Genomic DNA, 27,993 nt, shown 5'->3' with positions numbered 1-27,993 from the left:
ACACAGATTTGGTTTAAAATACCAATAAAATACCAAGTGATCAGCTCCACTGTAAATCAGGCTTAGGGAGACTATTTTAGATCATAGAGTGGCATACGCAAGTGGCATACAAGGGTATTAAACTCTCTTTGAGCAACAAAACCATATGGTTGCTCTGTGAAGACTTCTTTCTCAAAATCACTATATAGAAAAGCATTTTCAATGTCCAACTGATAAAGAGGCTAGTGTCAAACAACAACCATACAGAATAAGAGATAAAAATATGCTATTTTAGCCACGGGATAGGATGTGTAACTATAATCTAGCCCAAATATCTAAGTAACCATTTGGCAATAAGACGAGCCTTAATTCGATTAACCTGACCATTTGGACTAACTCTGATTGTATAAACCAATGGCAACCAACAGTGGATTTACCTATAGGAAAGGAAACAAACTTCCAACTACCACTCATATATAAAGCAGACATCTCATCAATCATAGCATGCTTCCATCCTGAATGAGAAAGTGCTTCACCTGTAGTTGTAGGGATAAACTTAGAGGACAAAAGTGATTCAAAAATATAATGGGGTGATGATAGACGGTGATAACTCAAGAAAGGATAATGTGGGTTAATATTATAACTAGATCATATACCTTTCCAAATTGCAACTAATTTACTAGGAGAAGGCAAGTCCACAATAGAAATAGCGTCCAGTGCATGCAATAAATCATTTGGGACTAATGCTGGATGTAGACGATGATGTTGAGGCAGAAGTAGAGACACTTCAGTTGGAGATGGAGAAGTAATCATAGATTTCTCAAAGGTTGGTATGGGAAGACTGGAGGTATAGATAAGACCTCCAAGATATCAAGATGATTAGAAGATGTATAGTAAGGTTAAGATTCGAAGAATGTGATATTTGCAGACATAAGGTAGTGCCCAAGATCATGTGAATATAATACCCCTTTTGAACTCGAGAATAACCATTTAAGACACATCTGAAAGCATGAAGGCTAATTTATCTTTTCCTAGGGCTATGTTATGAACAAAAATGTGCTTCCAAAGACACGAGAGGGGATAGAGTAAAGATGTAACTGAGAGAATAGTATGGAATCAAAAACCTGATTCTTGATAGAAGATGATGGTATTCTATTAATAAGATAGAAAGATACAAAGGTTGTATTGCTCCCAAAACACAACAAAACATAAGATTCAACGATAAGAGTATGAGCAGTTTTAATGAGATGCTTATGTTTTCTTTCTGATGTACCGTTCTGTCGAGGAGTGTATGGATATTTTGTCTGGTGAATAATTCTCTGGTGATTCATAAACTCTTAAAACTGGAGGATAAAGATTCTAAGGCATTATCACTACGAAAAAGTATGGATAGAAATACTAGATTGATTTTGTATTTTAGCACAAAAACTTTGGAATATACAAAATAACTCAGAACAATCTTTCATTACGAAAGTCCAAGTACATTTTGTAAAATCATTAATGAAACTAACAAAATAACAAAATCCTAAGGGTGAACTGACTCTACTAGGATCTCAAATATCAGAATGACTAATGAGAAAATAGACTCTGAATGACTCGTAATCTAATATGGATAAACTCTACAAATAAATATGGATAAGCTAGACAAACTAGATACCATCTTCTGTAGTTTGAATAGAATCGAATAACCCGAATATTTGTGAAGTAGGTCAAGAGGGTCTGTAATGGAGCATATTATAAAGGATTTGGAAGAGGCAAGATAGCAAAGGTCGTGTGATTCATGTACTATACTAATTATCTGCCCCGTAATGCGGTCCGACATGAGAAAAAAATCATCAGAAAATATTATACCACAATGAAGGGCATGCGTCAAACGACTAACAGATGCAAGATTAAAATGAAAACCAGAGACATAAAGAACAAAGTCTAAAGTGACAGAAGTTAAGGATTTATCTTATCCAACTCTTTTTGGTTTTGTTTGGATCCCGTTATCTAGAGTAATAACGGGAAGAGATTGTAAATAGACAATATCACACAAAAGTAATTCATTTTCAGAAATATGATTAGAAGTGCCTTAGTCCATGACCTAAGATCCAAGAGTACTAAACAGTGAAACACAAGCTAAAAAATTACCAACAACAGAAGCATTAGGCTAAGCAATCGAGACTACTTGTAGAGATTTCTACTTACTTGCTCGATACTGAAGGAACTCATTATATTCTGTTTGAGCAATATGAGCATTATTGGATGGTTAATTAGGCTGAGGAGATGTCTGCTTCTTTACTCAATTCCAAAGGAGGTCATTATAGTTCTCTATAGCAATAGTATCATAACTAGGTGGTGGACTATGCAAAATATAACATATGCCGTGAGTGTATCCAAGCTTATGACAATAACTACACTTAGATCAAGATTTTCCAAAATAACATCCTCCATGTCGATTTTCCATAGGCTGATATGTTTGTGTTTTTATGGTTTGAGATGCGAGAATAGCCGAGTCAACAGTGGGTGAAGAAATTAAGAGGAGCAACAAGACGAAGTAGAAAAGGGAATAACTCATCAACTGTAGGAACCATAAAGCTAGCAAAATCTAGTCAGGTACTGAATCATGGTAAGTAGGAAGTCCCGTAAGTGTAAGACCTAGAAACAGAGTTTGTTTGTGCTCTTGTTGTTTTTCCACATCCATGAAAACGGGCATCGACATTTCAAATTCCTCCATTACTACTTGTGCCTATATCAAGCAAGTAGACATATCAGATTCTTATTTTTTTAAGTTGGTCATTTGATATATCATATCATAAAAATAAGATATTTCATTAGTGTATAAAGAAGGAGCCTTTTTTCAAACTAAATAACATGTCTGGAATGGGCAAAATAGGGGCATCTATAATGACTTGATTTGTGGAATTTTACTTTTATGTGTTCTGACCATTTTTTCCTTTCTTGTAGTCGCTATATGTTGATTTTGGCGTGTGAGGATTGTTGGCATGGTTCCTGGAACCTTCAGTAAGGTTTTGGGAGGATTTGAGATTTTTAGAGTTTTTAAAAGTCTTATAGTTGACTTCGGTCAACATTTGATGTTCTGAGTATTGGATGATGATTTAGACAGTTTTATCAAATCTAGAAAGTCGCTTTTGGATTAGTAGGGGGGGGTGGTTCGGGTTTGAAACCTTTAATTTGTATTTTGACCCTTGTTGTAAGAACTAATGAAATTTGCCTAAAAGGGGTCCCGGAGTTTAATTTGTTGCAAATGACCCTTTTTTCAAAAATCTAATACTGTCATTGAGTCCAAAACATCAAAAATAACCTAGTATAGTTTGTTCTAGTAAGGTCCTAAAAAAAGGACATGTGTTAGCAGTTGGGTACGAACCCTCGAAATCCTTCCCACTAAGCCATCACTCCAGATTTGGATGGGAGTTTACACACTAATAATTATATTTGCTTACTGAATTTTTAAATACAAATATAAGATGTTATACAAAAGTTGTTGAATTTGTTCCAACCTGATAACTCAGTGTAGCTACACCCTTATAAGAACATGCATTTTGGTGGTTCAATATATCTATGTTAGCTAAGTACAATGTTGCCTTTGGTGTGTATATGTATTATAATTTTTTGCAAATTCTATCCGGTGAAGATTCACCCACTCGGAAACCTGACCATATTCATGTTACTGCATATCAGATAGATCATCCTGTCAAGACACGAGTAACAATTGATTAGTGAGTAAAACTCTCTTTTGAATCAGTAGTTATTGCGTGAAATTCAAAATGACAATCAACTATAGAGCTATAGTGACCACACTAGCCTATAGGGCCACACTAAGTTGATAATCTAGTCCAAATGCTTTTTGTATAAGGAACTGCCAAGTATAATAAATAATTAAAACCTGACTTTATTCGCAAAGAAAGAAAGAAAAATAATTTTAAAAATATATGTTAAAGTTTTAATATTAATTTTAATTAATTACATATAAAGTATCTAACTTTAAAATATGTGTCATGCCCATATTAGATTTTAAGTTATTTTTTTTATCTCTTATGCATCCAAGAGACTAGTGAACTCACTTTCTTTACCACCTCACCACTTACTATGTGTTTGGATGGCTGTTACTCATCATATTGTATTGTTACTATTAATACCATATTTATTTTGATTGTTACTTAAATTTTACTGTATCATATCATCGAAATAGTTTAGGGGGTGATAAGTTCTAAAAGGAAAAATGTGTAGTTGAAAATATGTTGATAGTTCATAAGGGTACTTATGCCTTTTTCCATTAATTTTTGAAATAAATATGAAAAATCACATGTATGTAATTAAACTTTCATTCGTTATCTTCATAGCATCGGTAAATAATTGATAATATATGTCTACTGATCCGTGCTGAACACTCACACAAACTTATAAATTATTCTTTCATGTATAATTATTTAACTTAAAATATATTTTAACAATATTGATATTATTTTATAATAGTGTATAATACATGACTCAACATAACACGTATAAAAAATTTAGCATAAAGAAAGGGCAACTTTCAAAAAGTAGCATACATATAGGAGGAAATAGGCGTCATTACAATTTCAAAAGTTAAAGTTCGTAGTTCGTGTATTTACTATATTTGTATCAAGTGTTATCAACTATATTTTATTAGCGAATACAAAATACTAAATATTCTATACTTGATTTCATTATATACAATTTACAAATAATATAATTAATATTTATATAATATAGAATCGTAGAAATACAAATTCAAGAAAATATAAAAAATACAATCATATGAAGATGGTGATAAGAATCGAATACAATTAACACAAATACGTTGATACATGACGAGATTGGGAGAGATGGTAAGAGAGTGGCGAGAGAGAAGAGGCAGTATAAGTAAGTTATACTATGAACTGTAATTAATTAAAATTTAAGCTAAGTAGATTAATTAGATGCTTATGTTCAGGAAATTATATGGATGATCTACGTAGTGGGTGACTTTGCAATTTGTCTCCCATAATAAAAGTCTTTAAAGACTACCTTTTCTTCCTTTTTGGGTATAGAGCAAGTACATTTTGGCGTCTATGCACTTCAAATATTTGTACACTTTTCATGTTAATTTGTCCCTTAACTTATTTTTTATTTATTCTCTCTCTCTCTCCTTTAAAAATCTTTTCTTGATTTTTATTTTTTCCTTTCTCCTTTTTTTCTTGTTTTAATTCATCTGTCTCAATCTTTATTTTTATTTTTTCTTCTCTTTTTTATTTTTTTCCTCAAACATTATTTATTTTTATAAAAAAAAATATTTGTCTTAACCTTTATCATTTTTTTTATCTTTTTTTCTTTTTTATTTTTTTCCCATTTTTTTTCTAAATCTTTATTTTTTAACTTTTTATTCTTTTTTCTTAAGCTTTATTTTTTTTTCTTTTTTTATCATTCTTTGTTTTTTTCTTTTCTCTTTCTCTTTTTTTTCCCCTCAACTTCTACTATATTTTGTAGTGAACAAAAAGTTGGATAATCCGCAAAAAAATCTTCTTTCTTTGAATTGAAGTAAATTTAAGAGCGTAACTTGTTGTTTCGAAGTCCTCTGGGATAAGTGAAACACCCTGGGTTCTGGTCCTTACAAAATTTTTTGAGTTTTGAGTCTTCTGCTGATCATACGATTCACCATACGAGCAGTATGGTGAGGGAACGGGTCAGGTGACACATCTCGTATGATGGCCAGTGTTTGGTGGGTAAGTTTCTAATGTGATTACGATTTGGTGGATACAGCTCGTATGGTTGGTGACGAGTTGGTTGGTTGATCCTTCACTTAATCTAAAATTTGGTAACTTAACTTGGATCTGAGTACGAGTGGCTCACCATGAGTCGTAAGGATAGGGTACGAGTGGTATAGTCCAACTCAGTATGTTGGACAGTGTCCAACCCCTTTTGATTCTGTTATGGGTACGGGTTAAGGGTACTTATTGTATGCTTGGGTACGAGTTGGTCTTGGTGGTCTTATGTTAGATAGTGTTGGGGTCCAAGTGGCTGCCTAGAGTACGAGTAATGGGTACCACTCATTAGATGATTTTGGATATGTTTTGAAATACACTTGCGAGTGTTTATGTTAAGCTTGTTGGGAGCTTACGGATTGTCTAGAAACGTGGGTTGTAAGGGTTCAATATCCCTCTTGATCTTTGTAGGAGTATTGATGCTTGTAGTCATATTACGTTTGAGGGCCTCAATTTAGTATATTGTGGTTTGCTTGCGTTCCTTCTCTCGTGTCATTCTATCTATTCTTTATGTTATTGCTTTATTTTTCTTTGTTGTCCTTGTTTTCGTGTTGTTTCTAATTTTGTGTTTCAAGTCTCATATCATTTGGTATCAGATCCAAGCCTAGAATCATTCCCACGATTCTAGTCTTGGGTCTCATTGTGTTGAAAAATCGAAAATCCAAAAAAAAAATCCACTATTCACGTTTTTGCCTTTAGGTCAAATTTTGAGTCTTTGATTTTGTTGTTATTCTTGTGTTTTGGTGTTATATTCTTGTTCTCTAATACCATTAGAGTCTAAACCTTAAATATAAGCTCAATCGGGGGTGAATCGGAGGGTCTACCATTGTTGAGAAGCTCAAGTTTGGAGGTTAAAGGTGGAGTTAAAATCTGAAATTTTTGGTTGAGAATCTGAGGAAATTGATTCTTGAAATGTGTTTAGAAGGTTGAAAATAGCCTAAGTTTAAAATTTCACCGTATTTCGAGCAAGGGTTGAAGATTTAAAGCATTTTAAAGTTGTTGGTGTTCTTGAATGTTCTTGGAGAAATTCAAATCTTCAAGGGGAATTTTCTTCAAAAGGTGGTTGTTTGATCCTCAAAAGTGAAGAAAAAGTTGTACAAAAGTGTTTGTACAAGTACCTAAAGAATATTCCACAAAAGAGTGCAAGGGGGGACCATTTAGAGGGCAAAAGGAGCATTTCAAGAGAGAGGGGCGGGTGACCTGCCTTGCATCTGCACCCAAGGTGCTCTTGGTCTGCTCCAGTAAGTCCAACGCACCTCAAACCAGTAGGGGGAGGTACTTCTGCATCCAAGGTATGCTGGACATGGCCCCATCTGCTGCAGCAACTCCCTAAACACACCTCAACATAGAACATCTCAAATTGAGCACAAATCAGCTCCAACGCATCCCAAACACAATTCAACACTTCTCCAACATCAATTCAACTTATAAAACACTTCTCATCACTTCAAAACTCCATTAAATCAGGTTCGAACACATCAATTCCATCTCTTAATTCCTCCTTTCATTTCTTTGATTCTTGAAACTAATTTACAACTAAGTTGTAATCTACTTAATTATTCAATTAGTTCTTGTTTGCTCTTCTTTTGTGTCTTTATTTCTTGTGTATTTTCAGTCTCTTATATTTTGTTTTCTTAGTTTAGCACTTGAAATTCAAGTTCTTCAAGTCCTTCACTTCTTAATAAAGTCATATACGTTAACAACTAAGACCAATTAGTTGAGCTAAATTGTCAGCCGAACCAAACACTTGGATTGAGAGTGTTAATTCCACTAACTTTAACCTGTTTGATAGCTGTGTTTGAGTGTCTTGTTGATAGGAACTATGGCAACGGATTATAAAATCTAACCTACTTCAAGCGAGGCAAACTTTGACACCTCTTTGACACCTTGGTCGAGGCAATAATGGGAATGCGACAAGATATGAATGAGAAGTTATCCATTTTGGAAGAGAGAGTGACGAATTTAGATGGAAGGATGGTGAGTGTAGAAGTAAACCATAATTCTTCCAATGCTACTTCTCAACTCCACCTCCGAACATCCTCAGGTGCGCAAGTTTAAGAGACTTCGGCTACTATCTCTCCTAAAACTCTCTACCATATATTCTATCCTCTCCCATAAGTAAGTGCTCCCTTGCCTACCACTACTACTACCAACCAAACTCCATGACACGTAGCCCGACCATTACAATTCAACCAACAAACGCCCTAAAAACACCACCCAAGCTCTCAAATCCTCACTCCACCCTATCAAACACCTCAAATTCAAGTTCTAAACTACCAAACTCCCCAAGGATTAAACCCACAAGGCCTCAATCTACCCTACTACCTACCCTATCAAGTACCCCAAATCTAAATACCACACTACCAAAGGCCATCAAATTTGAATCCACCCTACTAAGCTCCACTTAACCAAATGCCACCAAACCAAGCTGCTGGAGTTCAAGGAGATTTATAGGACATGTTGAAAGAGGTTATGGATATGGTGATCAAGGGAATGTACCAAGATATCAAGGTAGCTATGGAGGTCATGATATGGGTCTCAGTTCTATCAAGGTCACTCTTCCTAGTTTTCATGGAGGTAGTAATCTCGAAGGGTACCTCAAATGGAGTTTCAATGTGATAGGATCTTCCAAGACAATGATTTTCCTGATATTAAGAAGACGGCCTATGTCATTGCTCAATTTGAAGGACATGCTTTGACTTGGAAGAAATTGGCTAAGAGAACATAAGGGATCCTTCATAGAGGTTAATATTCACCATGGGATGTTATGAAGGCCCTTATGGGAACCAAGTATGTACCGGAAAGATATAGACAAAGGTTGCTTGCCAAGTTATACAATTTGAGACAAGAAAACAAGAGTGTTGAAGCATACTATGATGAATTTCAAAATTTACTCTTGAAGCTTGATTACAACAAGGATGAAGAGCACAACAAGATCTGGCTTAAGGTAGGATTGAATAAAAAGATTGCCTCTCGAATGTCTATACGCAAGTTTTCCTGGATAGATGATCTTTTAGAAATGACTATTGATGTTGAAAGAGATATCAAGTTAGAGAAGGAGGCAACTAAGCATAAGGCGGGGAATCAATTGTCCTCCAATTGGAGTTAAGGCTCCAACTTTAAGAAGAATTTTGAGAAGAAGACTATTGAGAAAAGTGCTCCAAAGTATTTATTTAGATAATGAGGTAATCCTAATCTTAAGGGTACTCAATTCTTTAAATGTCAAGGATAGGGTCACCGAATGAGTGAGTGTCCAACAAGATGAGCCATCATACTTCGAGAAGGTGATCCGTACTATAAATATGAAGTGGAGTATGAGGAAGGAGTTGGTGATCTTGATAAAAATGTGGAGATTGATGTGAATCCATGTGATGGGGATCTTACCATTCCAAATTTACTAGCCAACAAAGTGTCGATGGAGGAAGTTTGGCCTCAAGATGGGGATCTTACCATTCCAAATTTACTAGCCAACAAAGTGTCGATGGAGGAAGTTTGGCCTCAAGAAGGTGAGCTTAGATTTCTACTTTACTTGGTTACACATGTTTGCTCCCTACCACTTCTAAGAACTCCCTGGAATTTCGTGATCTTAAACATGATAAACTCTTGAATTTGAGGACAAATTCTCTTTAAGAAGGAAAGGATGATACAAGTGAAAATGCATCATGGCAACAGTTTAGGGACAAAAAGGAATATTGCGATCCCGCCGCATGAGGAGATTGGAAGAATGAAAACTATTTTGTTATGTTTTGGGCTTTGGGTCACTTTTGGGCCCAATAGCTTTCAAGGTTACTTTTGGACCCATTGTGTAATAAATAGCCCATAGCTATAAATAACTAGTTTTCATTCATTTTTAGGTAGATGATTTTGAAATTTTTTTAAAATACACTTGCGAGTGTTTATGTTAAGCTTATTGAGAGATTACAAAATATCTAGAAACGTGGGTTGTGAGGGTTCAACGTCCCTCTCGGTCTTTGTAGAAGAATTGGTGCTTGTAGTTGAATTACATTTGAGGGCCTCAATTAGTATATTGTGGTTTGTTTGCGTTCCTTCTCTTGTGTCGTTCTATCTATCCTTTACATTATTACTTTATTTTCCTTTGTTGTTCTTGTTTTTGTGTTGTTTCTAATTTTGTGTTTTACGTCTCGTATCATTTGATTCCACGACCTAAAATACTATTGGGACTCCATTTACCCTATCATTCTAATCTTAAGCACTCTAAAACACTCCAAAATCTCTCTCAAGCTCTTGAGTTTAGAAGAGGCTAGGATTTTCTTCAAGGTGGTCAATTAAGACTCTCAAGGGTGGTTTCTCTTCGTACTCTTTAGTATATAAGGCATGTTACTCCTCCTTCATTGTTAGTTCAACTAAAGTCATGTTTTAGTGGATGGTTTTCATGAATTAGTTATGGGTATTGTTTGATTTTGAATTATATGTTGGGATTTTGGTTGTAAATGGTTGGTTATTGTTTTCTTATGTTTTTACTTATGGTTTTCATATTATAATGGTAGTTTTAACATGTGGTTGCATGGGAATGGTCAATTGGTACTTGGTTTTGGTTTTGGAAAATATATGCACTCAATATGTTTTAAAATGTCTATGAGAATGCTTTTATCACATAGTTGGACTTTTATTGAAAACTTTCATGGTATAATATGGCAATGGAACCTAAATTGATTAGATGGTTTTAAATGGCTAAATGGTAAAACACTGGTGTCCATGGCTTTGATTTAAAATCTTATGGAGTACACGGGAATCCCTCAAGTAAATCTAATAATAGAACCTACAGGGTACATGAGAATCCCCCAAGTGTTGGCTAAGTTCATTGCTTGCAAGCTATAGTCAGTATGACGATACCACTTTTATAGCCTTGGTTAATAATATATGGAATTAATGGTTTGGTTGTGTGCTAATGGTTTTAATTGGGCAATAATGACAGATTGTGATAGCTAATCATAAAGGTGTGAGTCTAATGGATGGACACTGGAAACTCATGTTTGCCAACATGAGGATTGGTCATGGCGATCATATACCTGTGGGGTATACAAGAATCCTCTAAGTTATACTTGTATATATGTATCATGGAGAGTGAAGGGTACGCGGGAATCCCCTGCCCATGTGATATCTTCGATTCGTGTGACTACACGCACTAGGACCCGTTCAGGGGATAAAAATGAACCCATATAGCCCGTGGGTAGTTTTAGGATGGTTAAGCTACACATACCCAAGTTAATGATTTTAAAGACATGCTAAACCCAGTTTTTTTTCCAGCATGGATTATATATATGTGTGTGTGGTTGTTCTTGCATAAGGTTATTTACTTAGTTTTAAATTTTGGCATTATTTTATCCTTATCTCGAGTGCATACTAGCGTTCACCCTCTAACTCATATTTGGGTGTTGTATCCCCACACAATAAAGGAACCGACCATACTACTCTTCCTGCTCAGTGATTAGATTCGGGGACAACTTGTGTTGGATTGAAATGGTGAGCTTCCATAGTTCAGAAGGCTCTATTTTATGTTATGGATTTCTCTACATACTTTTGTTATGTCATAGACTTTGGTTTTGTCTATCATCGGCGGCATATCCAGACCGGGTATTATTTTACTTTCGGATAGAGGCTTTGTGGGACTACTTTGGGTTGGTATGGGTAGTGTCAGTATTGATGTCAGCCTTGACATTGGTATTGGTATTGGGGCTGACATCGTTTGACTATATTTGATTTATGATTGTTCCATTTTGTTATGTTATATATATTCGGAGTTCATCCGACATTGGGTGTAGGGTGGTTATGATTGGGTATTGGGGGTGGTCTCTAGTCCCGGTTGGGCTTGAGGCACCCAAGACGACTAAGCCCTGGTTCGAGCCGTGTCAATAAGTCTTGCCACTAAGGTAATATCTATAGAACATCTCATAAATCAAGACACAATGCAGTAGTGTTAAGTCTTGCTTGCAGGGCATAAGTTGTTGTTTGAAAATCTTTGAGCTAAGTTTTGCCTCTAAGATAAGAATTATAGACTATCTCATAAATTAAGACATAATGAAGTAGTGTTAACTCTTGCCTATGAGAAGTAACTTATTTTTTTTGGAGGTTTTTTGGCTACGTCTTGTCTTGGAGACAAGACTAATAGAGCATCTCATAACTCAAGGCACAATGTGGTAGTGTCAACTTTTGTTCATGAGGCGCAACTTATTATTTGAAAGTCCTTGAGCTAAAACTTGCCTCTAAGGTATGACACAATGTGGTCGTGTCAACTCATGGCCATGAGGCGTAACTTGATATTTGAAAGCTCTTGGGTTAAGTCTTGCCATAAGGCAAAAGTTATAGAACATCTCATAAATCAAGATACAGTATGGTAGTGTCAACTATTGCCCATGAGAAGTAACTTGTTGTTTGAAAGTTATTGGGCTAAGTCTTGCCTCTAAGGCAAAAGTTATAGAATATCTCATAAATCAAGACATGATATGGTATTGTCAACTCTTGCCCATGAGGAATAACTTATTATTTAAAAGTCCTTGGCGCAAGTCTTGTCTATGAAGTAAGAGTTATAAAGTGTCTTGTAAATTAAGACACAATATGGTAGTATCAATTCTTGCCCACGGGGCACAACTTATTGCTTAAAAGTCCTTAGCCTAAGTCTTGACTTTGAAGCAAGAGTTGTAAAATATCTCATAAATCAAGACACAATATGATAATGTCAACTCTTGCCCATGGGGCATAATTTATTGTTTGAAAGTCTCTGGGCTAAGTCTTGTCCGTAAGGTAAGAGTTATAAATCATCTCATAAATCAAAACACAATTTGGTTGTATCAATTTTTTTCCATGAGAGATAACTTGTTATTTGAAAGTCTTTCGGCTAAGTCTTGCTCCTAAAGTAAGAGTTATAAAATATTTTTTGATTCAAAACACAATATGGTAGTGTCAACTCTTGCTCATGGACCATAACTTTTGTTTGCAAGCTCTTGGTCTAAGTCTTGCCTCGAAGGCAAGAGTTATAGAGCATCTCGTAAATCAAGACACAATGTGGTAGCATCAACTCTTGCTCATGGGGCATAAATTGCTGTTTGAAGGTCCTTGAGCTATGTCTTGCCTCTAAGACATAGTTATAAAGCATCTCGAAAATCAAGACACAATGTGGTGGTGTCAGTTCTTGCCTATGGGGCGTAACTTATTGTTTGAAAGCTCTTGGTCAAAGCCCTGCCTCTAAGGCAAGAGTTATAGAACTTCTTAAAAATCAATACACAATATGATAGTATCAACTTTTGCCATGGGGAATAACTTTATTTTTGATGGTTGAGCTAAATTTTGCATCTAAGACAAGAGTTATAGAGCATCTTATAAATCAAAACACAATGTGGTAGTATTAACTCTTGCCCATGAGATGTAAGTTGTTGTTTGAAAGTCCTTGGGCTAAGTCTTGCCTTTAAGAAAATAGTTATAGAACATCTCGTAAATCAAAACCCAATGTGGTAGTGTCAACTCTTATCCATGGGACGTAACTTGTTGTTTGAAAGTCCTTAGACTAAGTCCTATCTCGAAGGCAAGATTTATAGAAAATCTCATAAATCAAGACACGATGTGGTAATGCCAACTTTTTCTCATCACGTGTAACTTGTTCTTTGGAAGAAATTGAAGGAAAAAAATAAATTAAGAAAAAAAAATGAAGATGAAATATTTTTAAAAGAAGAAAAAAGAAGAATAAAAAGAGAGAGGAAAAAATAGAAGTTCAGAGGAGAAAATAAAAAAATTATAAGAAAAAAAGATAAAACAAAAAATAAAGGTTGATTTTTTAAAAAAAAAAAGAAAAAAATGAGAAAAGAACAAATAAAGATCAAGGAAAAATAAAAAAGAGAAAAAAAGAGAAGTTGAGAGAGGAATTGGAAAAAATATAGAGGTGGAGAAATTTTTTTTAAAAAAATAGAAAATAAAAAATAAAAATTAAAGTAAAGTTTTTAAAAAAATAGAATTTGAAAGATAAATAAGTATGGAGAATTGTTTAAAGTTACTAGTAGTTTAGAGTACGTGTGTTGCACGTGAATTCTAACTAATTATCACCAAAACATTGCTCTTAATATAATGCAAAATAAAATTATGTATTGGGCTACTAAAAAATCCTAGCTAATCAAACTAAAACCAACACATATAAAATATTCACCATCAAGTACGAAATAACATTATTCGAATGGATTAGAAGTAAAAAGATACTTACATATGTTTTAAGCTGGCGAATGAAAATGAATGATAGGCGGTAATAGACATTAAAATCAACAAACTATATGTATGAGATTGAAACCACGACAAACATAATTCTTTTAGACTCCCATCAAATCTAAACATGTCGAAACACAAGTCATAACATAACTATATACTAACTTTCTATCCCAATCTGTAAATCCTAAATTGCACATAAAAGTTATGAGATTACAAAAAACATAAGTTATAAATAAAAAAAATATTTAACATTTTATCCTAATCCGTGACCTTCATACCCTCTTATCTAATGCATTTGTATAGAGTAGAATCACATAAAAAAGTCCTACACATTAAAAAATAAAAAATAAAAAAAACAGAACTATTTTTAATAAAACTTTTCAGATGGAGACAAAAAAGCAAAGCTGCCACTGCGGGGGAATTTAGTTTACCAGCTTATATTTGCCATGTCTAGTGTGTAGTTTTTCCCCATCAAAATGCCAAATGGGTATATTCGGCATTTCATCCCAAGTTAAAACATATTGGGCTTGGCCCAAGTGAGAACTCCCCAACAACGAAACCTAAAACCCTAAGTTTATGTACCGCAATTAACAAACCAGAGTTTCAGATTTCCGCCTGTTTGCTCTTCACTCTTTCCGCAGCAAGCAAACTCCTTGTAATCTCTTTCTCTGCTTAGCCTAATCAAACTGTAAGTCCCTTTTTTTCCCTCATCTCTGCATTTCTCTCCTTAGCTCCCATTGCCTTTTTGTATTTCTGATTTTATTTTCGACAACCATAGAATTTTTTTTTTATTGTTTAGATGTAATGTTTTTTATCTCTCATTTTTTTAATCCATGATGGAAAAGTAGGTTTCCATACTATCTTGTTGTGAAATTAGTGAGGGTTCTTATGCTTTAAAGTTTTAGGGTTCTTGATAGTAGTTGTATTTATGATAAAATATATTCAAGTTATGGTCTTGTGATTGGATAGTTTTAACGGTGTTTGTGTAGGCTGATATTGGTAGTAATTGTTGTGTTGTACTCTCCCGTGGTGTACGCAGAAACTTTTCATAAGCGGTGAATTACAGTTTAAAAAGTGAACTAATTATAAAAAAATATCATTTTAGAAAACATTTTTTTCTAAAAATTATCACCATTTTAAATTTCCTGAAATTATTTTCTCATATCATGTGAGATGCTTGTTTCATTTAAGAATATGTTAATAGTTATATCTTATGGATAGTTGGTTTTAGTAAAAGTACATTACTAAAGTATCAAACACCAAGAGCTTGATAAAAAAAGGAGGCGATTGACCACTAAGCCATTTCTGGCTCGCTGTGGAGCAGTGTCATTTATAGCCTATATACTTGATTTCGAGTATGAGTGTGTACATGTATGTAATGAATTTTCCGTGAAGCGGTGTCAATGTAACACCACTAAACTCAAGGTAATCTGCCCATGGTCTTCTCTTGAGTCCACACCATGATTTTATTTGTTGTCATGATTTTTGCAGTTTGCTGGTATGCTTCTACTCTATAGTTACTAATACTAACTAGTGTTAGTTTGAGGATATCAGTTATATCCTGCTGCCATTTGATTCTTTTTGTTGGGTTTTGGGAGCTATTCCTGTGGTCACTTTTTTGATGGTGCATCTGATTATTGCATAAACTGGATACAGTTTGATAAGAAAAGATGGTCAGAGTTAGTGTGCTGAATGATGCTCTCAAGAGCATGTACAATGCTGAAAAGAGGGGAAAGCGTCAGGTCATGATTAGACCTTCATCAAAAGTCATCATCAAGTTCCTTATTGTTATGCAGAAGCATGGTACGTTAGTTTTTTAACTGTATGAAATGGTAGCATCGCCCTGTCATGTTCTTACTCTTGGTATGTGTAGGTTACATCGGAGAATTCGAGTACGTCGATGATCATAGGTCAGGAAAGATTGTTGTTGAACTGAATGGAAGGCTTAACAAATGTGGTGTCATTAGTCCTCGTTTCGATGTTGGAGTTAAGGAGATTGAAGGATGGACGGCTAGATTGCTCCCTTCCCGACAGGTATATTAGCTTGTGAAATAGACATTTTTTATGTTTGATTCCCTACTTTGATGAAACATGATTTGCCTTGCTAAATTATTGTTCTTAATTCATACTCGTTTCTTCCAATGCCAAATAATTATTCGTCTATATAAATCAGTTGTAATCATTACAGTCTATTCAGCCCATTTACATTCGTAATGGGTTTACCAAGGCAAAAGTTTCCCTGCAAGAATCAGATATGCTGACTATTTAAGGTCGACTTAATGATGATTCCACTTCTGAATAATGGGTGTCTTATTGTTCTCTGGATGAATCAACTACACCTCAATCCTAAACTAGTTATGATGTATTGCCTGAGTCCTTTATAACCATCCTAGGTTATTCAAATCACTTTATTCCAACACCAAATAATGAGTGCAAGTTCCTCTAGACCTCTCACTATCCCCCGAAATTAATGGAAATTATGAAATATAATCCATCTTATTCCTTGTCATATGAAATGCTGGAGTGACAAAATCAGGCAGCCAGCTTCTTGGGATACTTTACCTCAAGCTGCAGCTCAGAATTTTCTCTGGATTCATCTTCGGCTTTGGCCAGGATGCAATTGGCGTTCTAAAATTATATATACTCGTTGATATTGGTTATACACACAAAGTGTTGGAAATTGGTGGGCTCAATTGGTTGCTCACAACATGAATTTGGTTATTGCAAAATAAGGACCGATTTCAGTTTTACAACTCTTTACACTCAACTTTTCTTTTGCACTCAGACTCTAGCAACTCTCCTTATTGCTCACTTTTGGTTTCACACTTCCTACAAGATGAGTCAATTCTTAATTGGTTTAGCACTCACTCTTTTCTTGAATACAATCGAACCCGTTACTTTTGGGTTGATATCCACATGACTTGCATAAAAGGATAAAGATCTATGACTATGTACAACAATTATTACGGCTCAGTCCTGTAGAAGTTGGAATCGGTTGTATGATCCTCATTGACCACTTTATTCTGTTTAAATCATCTCAAGCCTGTAAATGAGGTTTTGCCATGAAATTGGCTAATTTTATGTTGCTTGGAATGTGAGGAATCTATGTATCATGTCTGAAAAAATGAGTACAGCTAAACTTGTTTATGGGATGCGTCTGTCTCCAAAAAATAAAAGGCAGAGGAAATTAAGTCAAGTCAAGAAAGATAATGAATCCTGAGTGAGAAATCTGTTGTATTTTTCTAATCTTGCTGTGGAAATTTCAAATGAAAGCTATTCAACACACAAATTCCTTCCACTTTAATTTTTTCATTTTTATGTGACCACTCATTAAGAGAATCTATTCCTTACTATAAATTCCCAAAGAGCTTGACTTAGTTATGCATTTAAGTCTTATATGTAATGCTTAATACGACCCATCCATTTGTAAATCTCATAGAAAGCTCTGTGGCTCTCCTGTAAAGGAATAACTCCTGGCTATTCAAAGGAGAAACTTTATATCATGGCTTGGCTAGCACAGAGTCTGCTATTAATTTTGTTATTAGTCCACAAGAAGTATCTTTCTTTGAAGTTGTATCTGAATAGTCATATCGTGGATTCTTCATATGTAGTTGATACTTGATCCTAAGCAAATGAAATTGTGTTCCTTTTTTTCTGCCTTTTTAGTTTTGTTTTGTATATTATCTGTTTCTATGTTTTGATCTTCACGTATTTGTTTGAACTTGCAGTTTGGGTACATTGTGCTGACTACCTCAGCTGGTATCATGGACCATGAAGAGGCTAGGAGAAAGAATGTTGGTGGAAAAGTTCTTGGTTTCTTTTATTGATGTGACAAGGATGAAAACTTTGGTTTTGCTGTTTGTTGCCTCTTTATTTCCAGCCTTTTTTGTTTTTTCCGTTCCCATCAAATTGTAGTAAGGATTTTATTGAGAATTTTGAGACAATTATCAGATTTTTGTTGAAGAAGATCCCGGTGTTTGTTGTGTGTAAGCCTTAATGCGAATTGACACCTGAAGTTGGTAGATCATATATGTTTGTGCTTTTACGAGTCTGAAAAGACCAGGGAGGGTCTATTTTCTTCTAGTCATGTCAACTTCTAGAGCAAGCATGCATGTTAGTTTTCTAGGATAGGAACCAACAAGGTTGGACAGTGAATTTGTGGTTATAATCCCATGTTGTACGAGACATAAGTAACAACATCATGCCAAGTGAAATCAAGTGAAAATCCAAACGTGAGGTTAGAGTGTGTGCAGCAAATTAATAATCAGCTGCGAATTCACAATCAGCACACATTAAACAACAACAATGATAACATTGAACCTGATTGATTCTGAAGATGCTAAAATAAAATTGACCAAGTGAAGAGCATTTTCTTCCAGGTATTAGTCATAAGGTGTCATAATTCAGTTGTTTAAACTAGAGGGAGATTTGAAAGGGAAGGATGATTTTTTTTTTTGGTAAATAGAAGGATGAGTTATTGCCATTTTCTTGTGCAACTTATCGAGTTGTTTATAAATATCAGATTACTAAGAATACGGTAAGCTTTTTGACCAGACAGTTTGTGTGTATCCATAAAATTGTGCTAAAAGTAATTGGATCAGTTTCTTTGTCATGGTATTTTATCCTCTAAAATAGTCTATTTTACGTAATATTTTATTTTTATTTTGTTTCTCATTCTTTTCCCTAAAGGAGCCATCGGCAGAGCAGAATATGTTAATGTTTTATATCAAAAAAATATTTGTATTTTATTTCTACCACTTCTCCTTCATATGCAAGCAAAAATTTTTGCAAGTTTATTCTCTTCTAAATTTATACCTACTTATGGGAGGAAGTTGTAGTTATGGTAGCACTAATATTATCTGAATGAAAAGTATCTCGATATTTAGTTTTCTTGTTTGATATGGCTAGAGGAGAAAGTTAATGTGATTGATCTACACATCTACTACCCTCCTGAATTATGACCAAATTTGCTACGATATACTCCAACTTTTCGAGGGTTTTATTACCTCCTGAACTAAATTGTACTGTATTTTTGTGACACCTTTTGTCAACCTTTTTAATTGATGCGGCATCTTTGACGTGAATCTCATTTTATGTAATAAAAGTGTCAAGTTAGCACAAAATGGTGACAAAAATAAGCTAAAATTGAGTTCAAGGATAATAGACCCATATAAAATTGGAATGTATTGTAACAACTTTAACTATAGTTCAGATAGGTACTGAATGCTTATCTCACCTAATTACCCTGAAATTTATTTCTCCCTACTTATAGGATGTATGTAGTGTATGTGTCTTTTTTCTTTTTCTTTTTTCCATTAGCACTAATATAAAATGCTACCATAATAAATGGATTTTTCTCTATTTCTATAGAATACTAAATTTGATGAATGCAACAGAAAAAACAAAAATGGATATACAGGTAACAAGAATTCGAAAAAGGGAAAAAGAAAAAAGGTAAAAAAAGGACGAATGTGGAAACAAAAGTTCGTTGAATGAGTAGAAGACAACCACGTATTTAAACTATATCAGAGAAAAACAAAAATAAGCTGAAAGTATATAGCTTTCAATTTACATTATTCACTGAGACACATAGATTTCAATTTTTTAATGATCAAACAACTTAGAATTTTTGATCCTAAATGTCATAATATTTCTATGAATATAAAAATATAGCACTAAGGAAAAATAGAAATATAAAATAAATATTTTCTAAATTAGAAAGGTAATAATACTAGTATGGTTTTTATTGGAGCAACCTCCAAACAAATTCATTTTTAGAAATAGGTAATTCTTCCACGATATATGCCCATTAGAGCACTACAGCATTTGGGTCACTTCAAAGTCACAACTTCTGATTTTGATGTTCTTCTTTTTTTCTGAACTATTATCTGTTTGTATCTGATGAAATATCTCATACAACATGGATTATTGACTTAAAAATGTTTTTAACCACTTCATGACATGATCCTGCCTTTAGCGTTAACAGATAGAGCTGTTCTCTTTCTCCTCCATATATAGTTTCCCTTATACTTTCGTTTCATTTCTAGTTCTTTCCAATTTCATTTTGATTTCTAACTCCGAAGACAAGAAAAATGAGATATCAAAACCACAGCTTGCTATTGATCATGATGTTTATCACGGTTCAGTGCGTTGCTTTACCCCAAAATATTTCGCATTTCACTGTGAGTATGATCAGTTCTTCATTTTCTTGCAATTAAATTTAATTTCTTGTATGCATTACGTACTAGTTAATCAATTTTTTCTTGCATTGTATGCATGAACAGGTTGAAGAAGCTTCTTTCAAGAGGCTCTGTCAATCCAAGACGATTCTCACTGTCAACGGACAATATCCAGGGCCGACTATATATGCTCGGGCCGGAGAAACGTTGGTCTTAGACGTTGAAAACAAAGGGAAGGACAACGTTACAATATTCTGGTACACATTCACAACTAATTGTGTCTAAGAAATTCTGCTTCTAATTTTTCTTTTGGGGGTTTGTTTTACTTTTACGTTTGGTCATCTGACTATTTTTTTGGTTCCGAAATTAAGTTGTAGACGTCAAGGAAGATATCTGAAGTCTAAGCAAATGAAATGACTAATTGAGCCAGGGTCAAAAGTTAGACAAAATATCAGAATATCTGACGAGGAGAAAGGAACACTATGGTGGCATGCCATGAATATCTGGCAAAGTGCCACCGTTCATGGTGCGTTTGTCGTCCACCCCAAGCCCAGAACTACTCCGGCTCTTCCTTTTTCAAAGCCTCATGCTGATATTCCAATCATTTTAGGTAATATTCCAATAATTTAGTTTTAGTTTCTTTCAAATTCTGAAGTTCTATGACGTATATGTTCTTGTTTGATCAATTATTCACAATAGCAGGTGAATGGTGGAAGAAGGATCTCAAGGAGCTGGTCCTTGAATATATTGCCTCAGGTAGCGACCTCATGGATTCCGATGCTTACACCGTAAACGGCCAGCCTGGCGACTTCTACCCTTGCTCGAGCAATGGTACGTATAAGTGCAGTTTACATTTATTTAACCTGCGATTTTCTTTATGCAACCAATTACCAATTATATTACAAATTGATTGAGTGACAATCTAATATTTACAAGCAATACAACCAATTCCTTTTGAGCAGATACATAAAACTTAGTGCAACATATTGATGTTAGTTGTTGGATAAATAGGAATAAGAGTGAAGGGAACTTATATTTTGCAGTCCTGCTCACTGCCCACTGTACCAGCAAAATGTTATGTTCTTGAGTTGTTCGTGGCACTCATTTTAATGCTCCTTCAATACTATTAATGGACAGGAACTTTCAATATACTAGTGGATACTGGGAAGACTTATCTTCTCAGAATTGTGAATGCTGCAATGGGTAAAACACTTCATATTGGGATTGCTAAACACAATTTAACAGTGATAGCGATGGATGGAAGTCCTGTAACGAAGCCGTTTATAACGGAGTATGTCCAGTTGAATGTTCAACAATCGATCGACTGCATTTTTGAGGCGAATCAACGGCCAGATTACTACTACATGGTTGCCGAAGCATATGTCGATCAGACGTATGATACAAATAAAACTACTACAGCGATTGTGATGTATCAAGGGAATTACAAACCTTCTTCACCACCGTTTCTACCTATTCTTCCCAACAACTCCAACTACCACGACGATAAAAGTTCCAGTACCAGTAGGAAATCTATATATGTAATAATGACTTTTGTGATTTTAGGTTTATTTATCTGTAGTATAATGTTCTCTGTTGTTGTCTGGTATAGGCGGAGTAGAGAAGCAAGGCGGCCTAGTAGGCCTCCGCCTCCTAGAAGAGCAGTCATCACTCCGTTGTAAATTGTATTACTGTAGTACTAATATAGATTGTCACGTTGCTTATATTTGAAAAGAGATGTCTTATTTCTTTCACTATTAAACCAAATACTTCAAACAATCATTCAAGTGAACATGGAAATAGCATTGAGCAGCCAGTGTAGTAATCAATTATCAAAACTCTCAGTTACTAAAGATGTTTCAAACTATGAAGTTCATTCACATTCAGATCCTGAGTTATTCCCTAGTTCACCTTTCCAATTACAACATCCACATCATGAGTTATTGCCTAGTTGTCTTTCCAATTACAACAACCACATCATGAGTTCTGCGAAGAAGTTTCACATCATTGTTGGTGCAGGAGAGCGTTTCCGATATGCTCCATTCTCCAATTACAGCATCAACATCATGAATCTTCATTACTGGTGCTGAAAAAAGGACCAAACTTTCATTGATTACCAAAGTTCAAGGTCAAATATACCATTAGTTATAAAAAAATTAGAGCAGGAATGAGTATGTACATAACGTATATATAACTTGATACTGAGATTATAGCAAAGTCAAATAACACATACATTTTACAAAAAGTAAATAGGTGACCTGACATCTTGAATATCAAAGAACTTGCATTAGTTAAATGCATTTGAAAATGCATATTTGAACTCCAGCATAAAAATTTACTCCTAATGATGAGATTATATCTGCCATTTGGATGATATTCTAGGTTTACAAGTGTTATCTTGAGTCTATTTTGACAAACAATACATTTGCTGGAACATTATGTATAGCAATTTAGCCATGGCAATTTATATGATATGAAAAACATGTAGATTTATTACAATTCTATCTGTGCAGTTTGAGTGACTACTTTCTCAAACAAATATCTCCGCACTGAATTACAACAGATGCACTTATTTTCTCAAAATATGGCCTTTGGTGGAAGTCCATAGTTCTTCAACATATAGAGGATATCCTGATTTTGGATGCAGATAGTTTTCATCTTATTATTTGACTTTATGATTTTATACCACAGCAATTTGCCTTTGAAATACGAACAATAGCTTCTCTGAGATCTACTTTGTAGTTTTTGCGGGCCTAATCTGTCATTTTCTTGAATTGTCTAGTCTCTTTTACGAACACTTTTCTAAAGATGCTACTTGTCTAATTAATGTATAAATTCAGTCATATGCAGTGATAAATCTATAAGACATAGTCTGAAGCTCCGAAATTTCATAGGCTTCAAAGATTTCCAAACTTGACCTTCTAGTCTTAAATTTCATTTGTACGATAAAATTGCAAAAATTTACAGCTTTATAATCCCCCTCAAAAGTTAAAAGTCAGTGATATTTATTAAGTACTGAACTTGAAAAGATACTAATGTAGGCAAGCACAAAGCTTACTTTGATGCCTATATGCAGCTATGCTGCTTCAAGTGAAGCTTATTCAGTTTACAACTGCTCAGAAAAAGGGTAAGGGAGATAAACTTGAGAAATAAGAAGCAATAAAGATTAGCTATGCAGTAGGACGCAATGTGGAATGTGCAATTATACAGGAGATGGATAAGGGTAGCACTGTGCAAATAATGACAACAGACAAATGCAGGTCATACTGTATCAGTTCTGCAAGTTCAGATGTTCATGTAAGTTCTTATCTCACTAAAGTGAATCTAGAATTATTATTTTAGTACCTTTGTTTCAGCAGCATAGTTGTCGTCAAAACATGTACTTACAAGTCTAAAAGTATGAAGCAATCTGAAACAGAGACTTCCTTTACCTGCAAATATTTTCACAAACAAGACAATAAAGTTGGTAGAGAAGTTATGAAAGACTATGGCAATTGTAAAAATTATGTAAGGAAATGTATAAGTAAGAAGAATTTGAATTCTCTTTGGTTTTTGAGTGTAGTGTCCATCGAAACATGCATGTGCAAGAACAAAAATCTATATTGAACTGCAGCAAGGTCTTCCTTTACCTGCAAATGATTTACAAATAAGAAATGAATGCACAAAGATTAAAAGACATTTTGGTACATTCTGTTAGAAAAATGAATAAGAGATGCAACAGTCTGACTTCTATGTTATCTGTATAGAAGTTAATATTAGTTGGCAGTTAGTTAGTTTCTGTCTAATCCTAATCTTTAGGAGTTGGTCACTTTTTCTGTTAAAATTGTAGTTTATAAATAAGTCTGAATTCTTAATAAAACTGTAGATTTTTGCTTTCATCAATATCTCTCTGTTAATTTATCCAACTCATGTTCCACTTGTTTATCAACAAGTAAAATTAGTTTCTTATGTTTTCACTCTCTGGAAACTCACAATTGATATCAGAGCACTTATTTCTTGAGGGATCAGTGGGTGTTTCAAAAAAGTAAGAATTGAAACAAGGCAAGTTTGTGAAGCATGGAAACGGAATCAAGTTTTTCAACAATGGCACCACCTGTTTTTAATGGTGAAAACTATCAGATTTGGGCTGTAAGGATGGAAACTTATCTAGATGCCATGTGGGAGGGAGTTGAAGAGGATTATGAAATTCCTCCGTTGTCTAACAATCCAACTATGGCCCAGATCAAGAACCATAAAGACAGGAAAACTAGAAAATCAAAGGCAAAAGCCTGTCTATTTTCAGCAGTATCTTCTTCAATTTTCAATTGAATTATGTCTCTAAAGTCAGCCAAAGACATATGGGATTATCTCAAGTCAGAATATGAAGGGGATGAAAGGATCATAGGTATGCAAATTCTGAATCTTATAAGAGATTTCGAGATGAAGAAGATGAAAGAAACCGAAACCATAAAAGATTACTCTGAAAGGCTCTTGAACATAGCGAATAGGGTAAGATTACTTGGTTCCGTATTTAATGATTCTCGTATTGTTGAAAAAATTCTGGTAACTATGCCAGAAAGATTCGAAGCAACCATAACTACTTTGGAAAACACCAAGGATCTGTCCAAGATCACCTTGGCGGAGTTGTTGAATGCTTAGCAGGCTCAAGAACAACGAAAGATCATGAGAGATGAAGGAAATACAGAGGGAGCATTGTTTGCCAAGCCTCAAGATGGAGGCCAAAATAAAATAATAAAAATAAAAAGAAGAAGAACAAGAAGAATGGTGAAAACGCTCCAGCAGGTACTGCCAAACGAAAAATTGGAAATATAAAGAGAAGTTTTCCTACATGTATGCATTGTAACAAGAAAGGTCATCCACCAAGTGTTGGATAAGGCCTGATGCTAAGTATAGTAAATGCGATCAACTTGGAACAATAATCAGCAACAAAAAGCACATGTTCAGATTGTTGATGGAGAGGACGGAGATCAACTCTTTGTTGCTACATGTTTTTCAAGTAAATTATCAAGCGAGTGTTGACTGATTGATAGTGGATGTACTAATCACATGACAAACGACAAGGATCTCTTCAAGGAATTGAAGCCTACAACTATTACTAAAGTCAGAATAGGTAACAGTGAATATCTTTCTATAAAAAGAAAAGGAACGGTTGCTATTCCAAGTTACTCAGGTACTAAAACAATTTCTGAGGTGCTTTATGTACCTGAAATAAATCAGAACTTGCTTAGTGTTGGTCAATTGATGGAAATTGGCTTCAAATTAAATTTTGAAGATAAACATTGCTTGATCAAGGAAGCATTAGATCAAGAAATGTCTAAAGTAAGAATGAGAGGCAAAAGTTTCTGATTAGATCCACTTGAGAAGGAACATGTGGTTTTCAGCCAAAGAAAATGTCGCAGAAGTATGACACAAGAGACTCGGACATTATCACTATGAAGGGTTGCTTAAAATGCAAAAGGCATAATTAGTTGAGGTCCTACCTATTTTAGAAGTGAGTTCTTCAAATTGTCCTGCATGTCAATATAGGAAACAAAACAAACTTCCATTTCCAAAGACAACTTGGAGAGCCTCAAAGAAATTGCAACTAATTCATACAGATATAACAGGACCTCAAAGGACTCCCTCACTAAAAGGTAGTCTTTACTATATCATTTTTATTGATGATCTAACTCGCAAGTGTTGGATTTAATTTCTCAAGCATAAGTCAGAGGCTGCTAATGCCTTTCGAAGTTCAACGCAAAAGTAGAAAATGAAGTCGATTGTAAAATTCACTCCATACGAACAGATAATGAAAAGGAATACACTTCTCAACAATTCAACATTTTATGTGAGGAAGCAGAGATTCATCATCAACTTACTACTTCGTATACTCTATAACAAAATAGAGTAAGTGAAAGAAGGAACAAATACATAATGGAATTGACCAGATGCATGTTGCACGAGAAGAACTTGCCAAAGAAATTTTGAACAGAAGCACAATTACATCAGTTTATCTCTAAAATAGGCTTCCCAGAAAGGTGGTGAAAGATCAAACTTCTTTTGAAGCTTGGTATGGGTTCAAACCATCATTAAACTTCCTTAAAGTGTTTGGCTGTCTTTGTTTTTCCTATGTTCCTCAGGTTAAACGAGACAAACTAGATAAAAAATCAGTCTCAAGCATTTTTTTTGATACAGTGCAGTTTCAAAGGCGTATAAAGTCTTCCTTCCACAAACTGAAAATATAATCTTTAGTAGAGATATGTAATTTATGGAGAATGAAGAATGGTGTTGGGAAGACTCAAAGAAATCTGTCCTAAATTCTTCGAACTCAGAAGAAAATTTCCCTGCGAAAGTTCCTAAAAAACAAGTATCACTCTCATGGTAAGATGAAATGAAGGATTATTCACCAGTTAAAGGTACTCGACTACTCACTGATATATATCAGAGATGTAATGTGGCAGTATGTGAACCTGCTGGGTACATTGAAGCCAAGAATGATGAAAATTGGTGGCTGCAAGGAAAGAGGCGTTGTTTATGATTGAGAAAAACATGACTTGAGAGCTTGTTGATCAACTTGAAGACAGAAAGATAATTGGGTTGAAATGGGTCTTCAGAACAAAGTTAAATGCCGATAGTTCAGTCAACAAGCATAAATAAAGACTTGTCGTTAAGGTATATGCTCAAATTTTTGGTGTGGATTATTTTGATACATTTGCACTAGTGGCTAGGCTTGACATGATCAGATTACTTTTTGCTCATGCTGCATAATTGGTCTGGAAAATGTATCATATGGATGTCAAATAAGCATTTATTAATGGTTTTCTCCAGGAAGAAATTTATGTTGAGCAACCCAAAGGCTCTGTCGTGAAAGGAAAGGAGGACAAAGTTTACACGCTAAGAAAGGCTCTTTATGGACTTAAACAGGCACCTAGGACCTGGTATGGTCGAATAGATAATAATTTGCTTGGATTAGGCTTTGAAAAGAGTCTATCGGAATCTACCTTTTATGTTAAACATAATGACATTGATATTCTTGTTGTATCCATATATGTGGATGATGTGCTAGTTATAGGGAGCAATACAAGACATATTGAGAATTTCAAGAAAGAAATGATGCAAGCCTTCGAGATGACTGATCATGGCCTAAAGTCCTATTTTCTCGAAATGGAAATCATACAGGGACAGAATGAAGTTTTCATTTGCCAGAAGAAATATGCTAAGAAAATTCTCAAGAAGTTCAGCATGGAAGATTGCAAGGAGATGAGTACTCCTGTGACCCAAAAAGAGAAACTAAGCAAGAATGATGGAGCAGAGAAAGTAGAGGAAACGTACTTCAGAGGCTTAATCAATTGTTTGATGTATCTCACAGCTACAAGACCCGATATTTTGTATGTTGTAAGCATTTTATTAAGGTTCATGCATTGTGCTAGTAAGCTGTATCTAAAAGCAGCAAAAAGAGTAATCAGATACATTAAAGGAACCATTAATTATGGTGTCAAGTTTCAGAAAAATCCAAATTTGAAACTAAATGGGTATTCTGATAGTGATTGGGCTAGATCAGTGGATGACATGAAGAGCACATCTGGATATTGCTTTAGTCTTGGCTTGAAAATATTTTCGTGGTGCTCAAAGCAGCAGGATATTGTGGCTCAATCCATTGCAAAGGAAGAATTTGTGGCTGCAACAGGAGGAACGAAAGAAGCTCTGTGGTTGAGAAGAATATTTGCTTATCCATATGAATCAAACAAAAGGAACTAAAGTATTTGTGGATAACCTATCTGCGATTGCAATTTCTCACAATCCTATATTTCATGCCAAAATAAAACACTTCAACATCAAGCTTTTCTTCTTGAGGGAAGTGCAAAAAACTGGTGATGAGA

At 34.7% G+C, this 27,993-nt stretch overlaps 2 protein-coding genes and 1 long non-coding RNA gene across 4 annotated transcripts; 2 read left to right on the top strand and 1 right to left on the bottom strand.

Annotated features, from left to right (window-relative positions):
- The first annotated feature begins 14,392 nt into the window (after nucleotides 1-14,392).
- LOC107852500 (40S ribosomal protein S15a-1) lies at nucleotides 14,393-17,924 on the top strand. Its single transcript, XM_016697538.2, has 4 exons — nucleotides 14,393-14,646; nucleotides 15,615-15,761; nucleotides 15,832-15,992; nucleotides 17,687-17,924. The coding sequence occupies exons 2-4, from the start codon at nucleotides 15,629-15,631 to the stop codon at nucleotides 17,783-17,785; spliced, it is 393 nt and encodes a 130-aa protein (XP_016553024.1). The 5' UTR covers nucleotides 14,393-14,646; nucleotides 15,615-15,628; the 3' UTR covers nucleotides 17,786-17,924.
- A 1,767-nt stretch (nucleotides 17,925-19,691) lies between these two features.
- Nucleotides 19,692-21,868, top strand: LOC107852473 (laccase-14-like). 2 transcript variants are annotated; one of them, XM_016697501.2, is made up of 5 exons: nucleotides 19,692-20,140; nucleotides 20,243-20,394; nucleotides 20,509-20,747; nucleotides 20,840-20,968; nucleotides 21,275-21,868. In XM_016697501.2, the coding sequence occupies exons 3-5, from the start codon at nucleotides 20,633-20,635 to the stop codon at nucleotides 21,814-21,816; spliced, it is 786 nt and encodes a 261-aa protein (XP_016552987.1). In that variant the 5' UTR covers nucleotides 19,692-20,140; nucleotides 20,243-20,394; nucleotides 20,509-20,632; the 3' UTR covers nucleotides 21,817-21,868. The 2 variants fall into 2 exon arrangements, with proteins under 2 accessions (XP_016552987.1, XP_047266310.1); XM_047410354.1 differs by having other exon boundaries at nucleotides 19,692-20,394.
- A 111-nt stretch (nucleotides 21,869-21,979) lies between these two features.
- On the bottom strand, nucleotides 21,980-25,290 carry LOC107852482. Its single transcript, XR_001669441.2, has 2 exons — nucleotides 23,480-25,290; nucleotides 21,980-22,220 (listed from the first exon to the last, which is right to left on the bottom strand). It is a non-coding gene; the product is annotated as an uncharacterized LOC107852482 (long non-coding RNA).
- Nucleotides 25,291-27,993: the final 2,703 nt, after the last annotated feature.

The sequence above is a fragment of the Capsicum annuum genome, chromosome 4, assembly GCF_002878395.1.
Source record: "Capsicum annuum cultivar UCD-10X-F1 chromosome 4, UCD10Xv1.1, whole genome shotgun sequence".
NCBI classification, from domain to species: domain Eukaryota; kingdom Viridiplantae; phylum Streptophyta; class Magnoliopsida; order Solanales; family Solanaceae; genus Capsicum; species Capsicum annuum.
The sequence above is the reverse complement of the archived record's forward strand: the minus strand, read 5'-3'. Positions and strand labels throughout refer to the sequence as shown.

Excerpts from the sequence above, each read along its gene's own strand:
- LOC107852500 (XM_016697538.2), top strand. The coding sequence starts at position 15,629 with ATGGTCAGAGTTAGTGTGCTGAATGATGCTCTCAAGAGCATGTACAAT. Across the intron at positions 15,762-15,831 it reads TATTGTTATGCAGAAGCATG|GTTACATCGGAGAATTCGAG; the intron begins GTACGTTAGTTT and ends TGGTATGTGTAG. Across the intron at positions 15,993-17,686 it reads GATTGCTCCCTTCCCGACAG|TTTGGGTACATTGTGCTGAC; the intron begins GTATATTAGCTT and ends TTGAACTTGCAG.
- LOC107852473 (XM_016697501.2), top strand. The coding sequence starts at position 20,633 with ATGAATATCTGGCAAAGTGCCACCGTTCATGGTGCGTTTGTCGTCCAC. Across the intron at positions 20,748-20,839 it reads TGATATTCCAATCATTTTAG|GTGAATGGTGGAAGAAGGAT; the intron begins GTAATATTCCAA and ends TCACAATAGCAG. Across the intron at positions 20,969-21,274 it reads CTACCCTTGCTCGAGCAATG|GAACTTTCAATATACTAGTG; the intron begins GTACGTATAAGT and ends ATTAATGGACAG.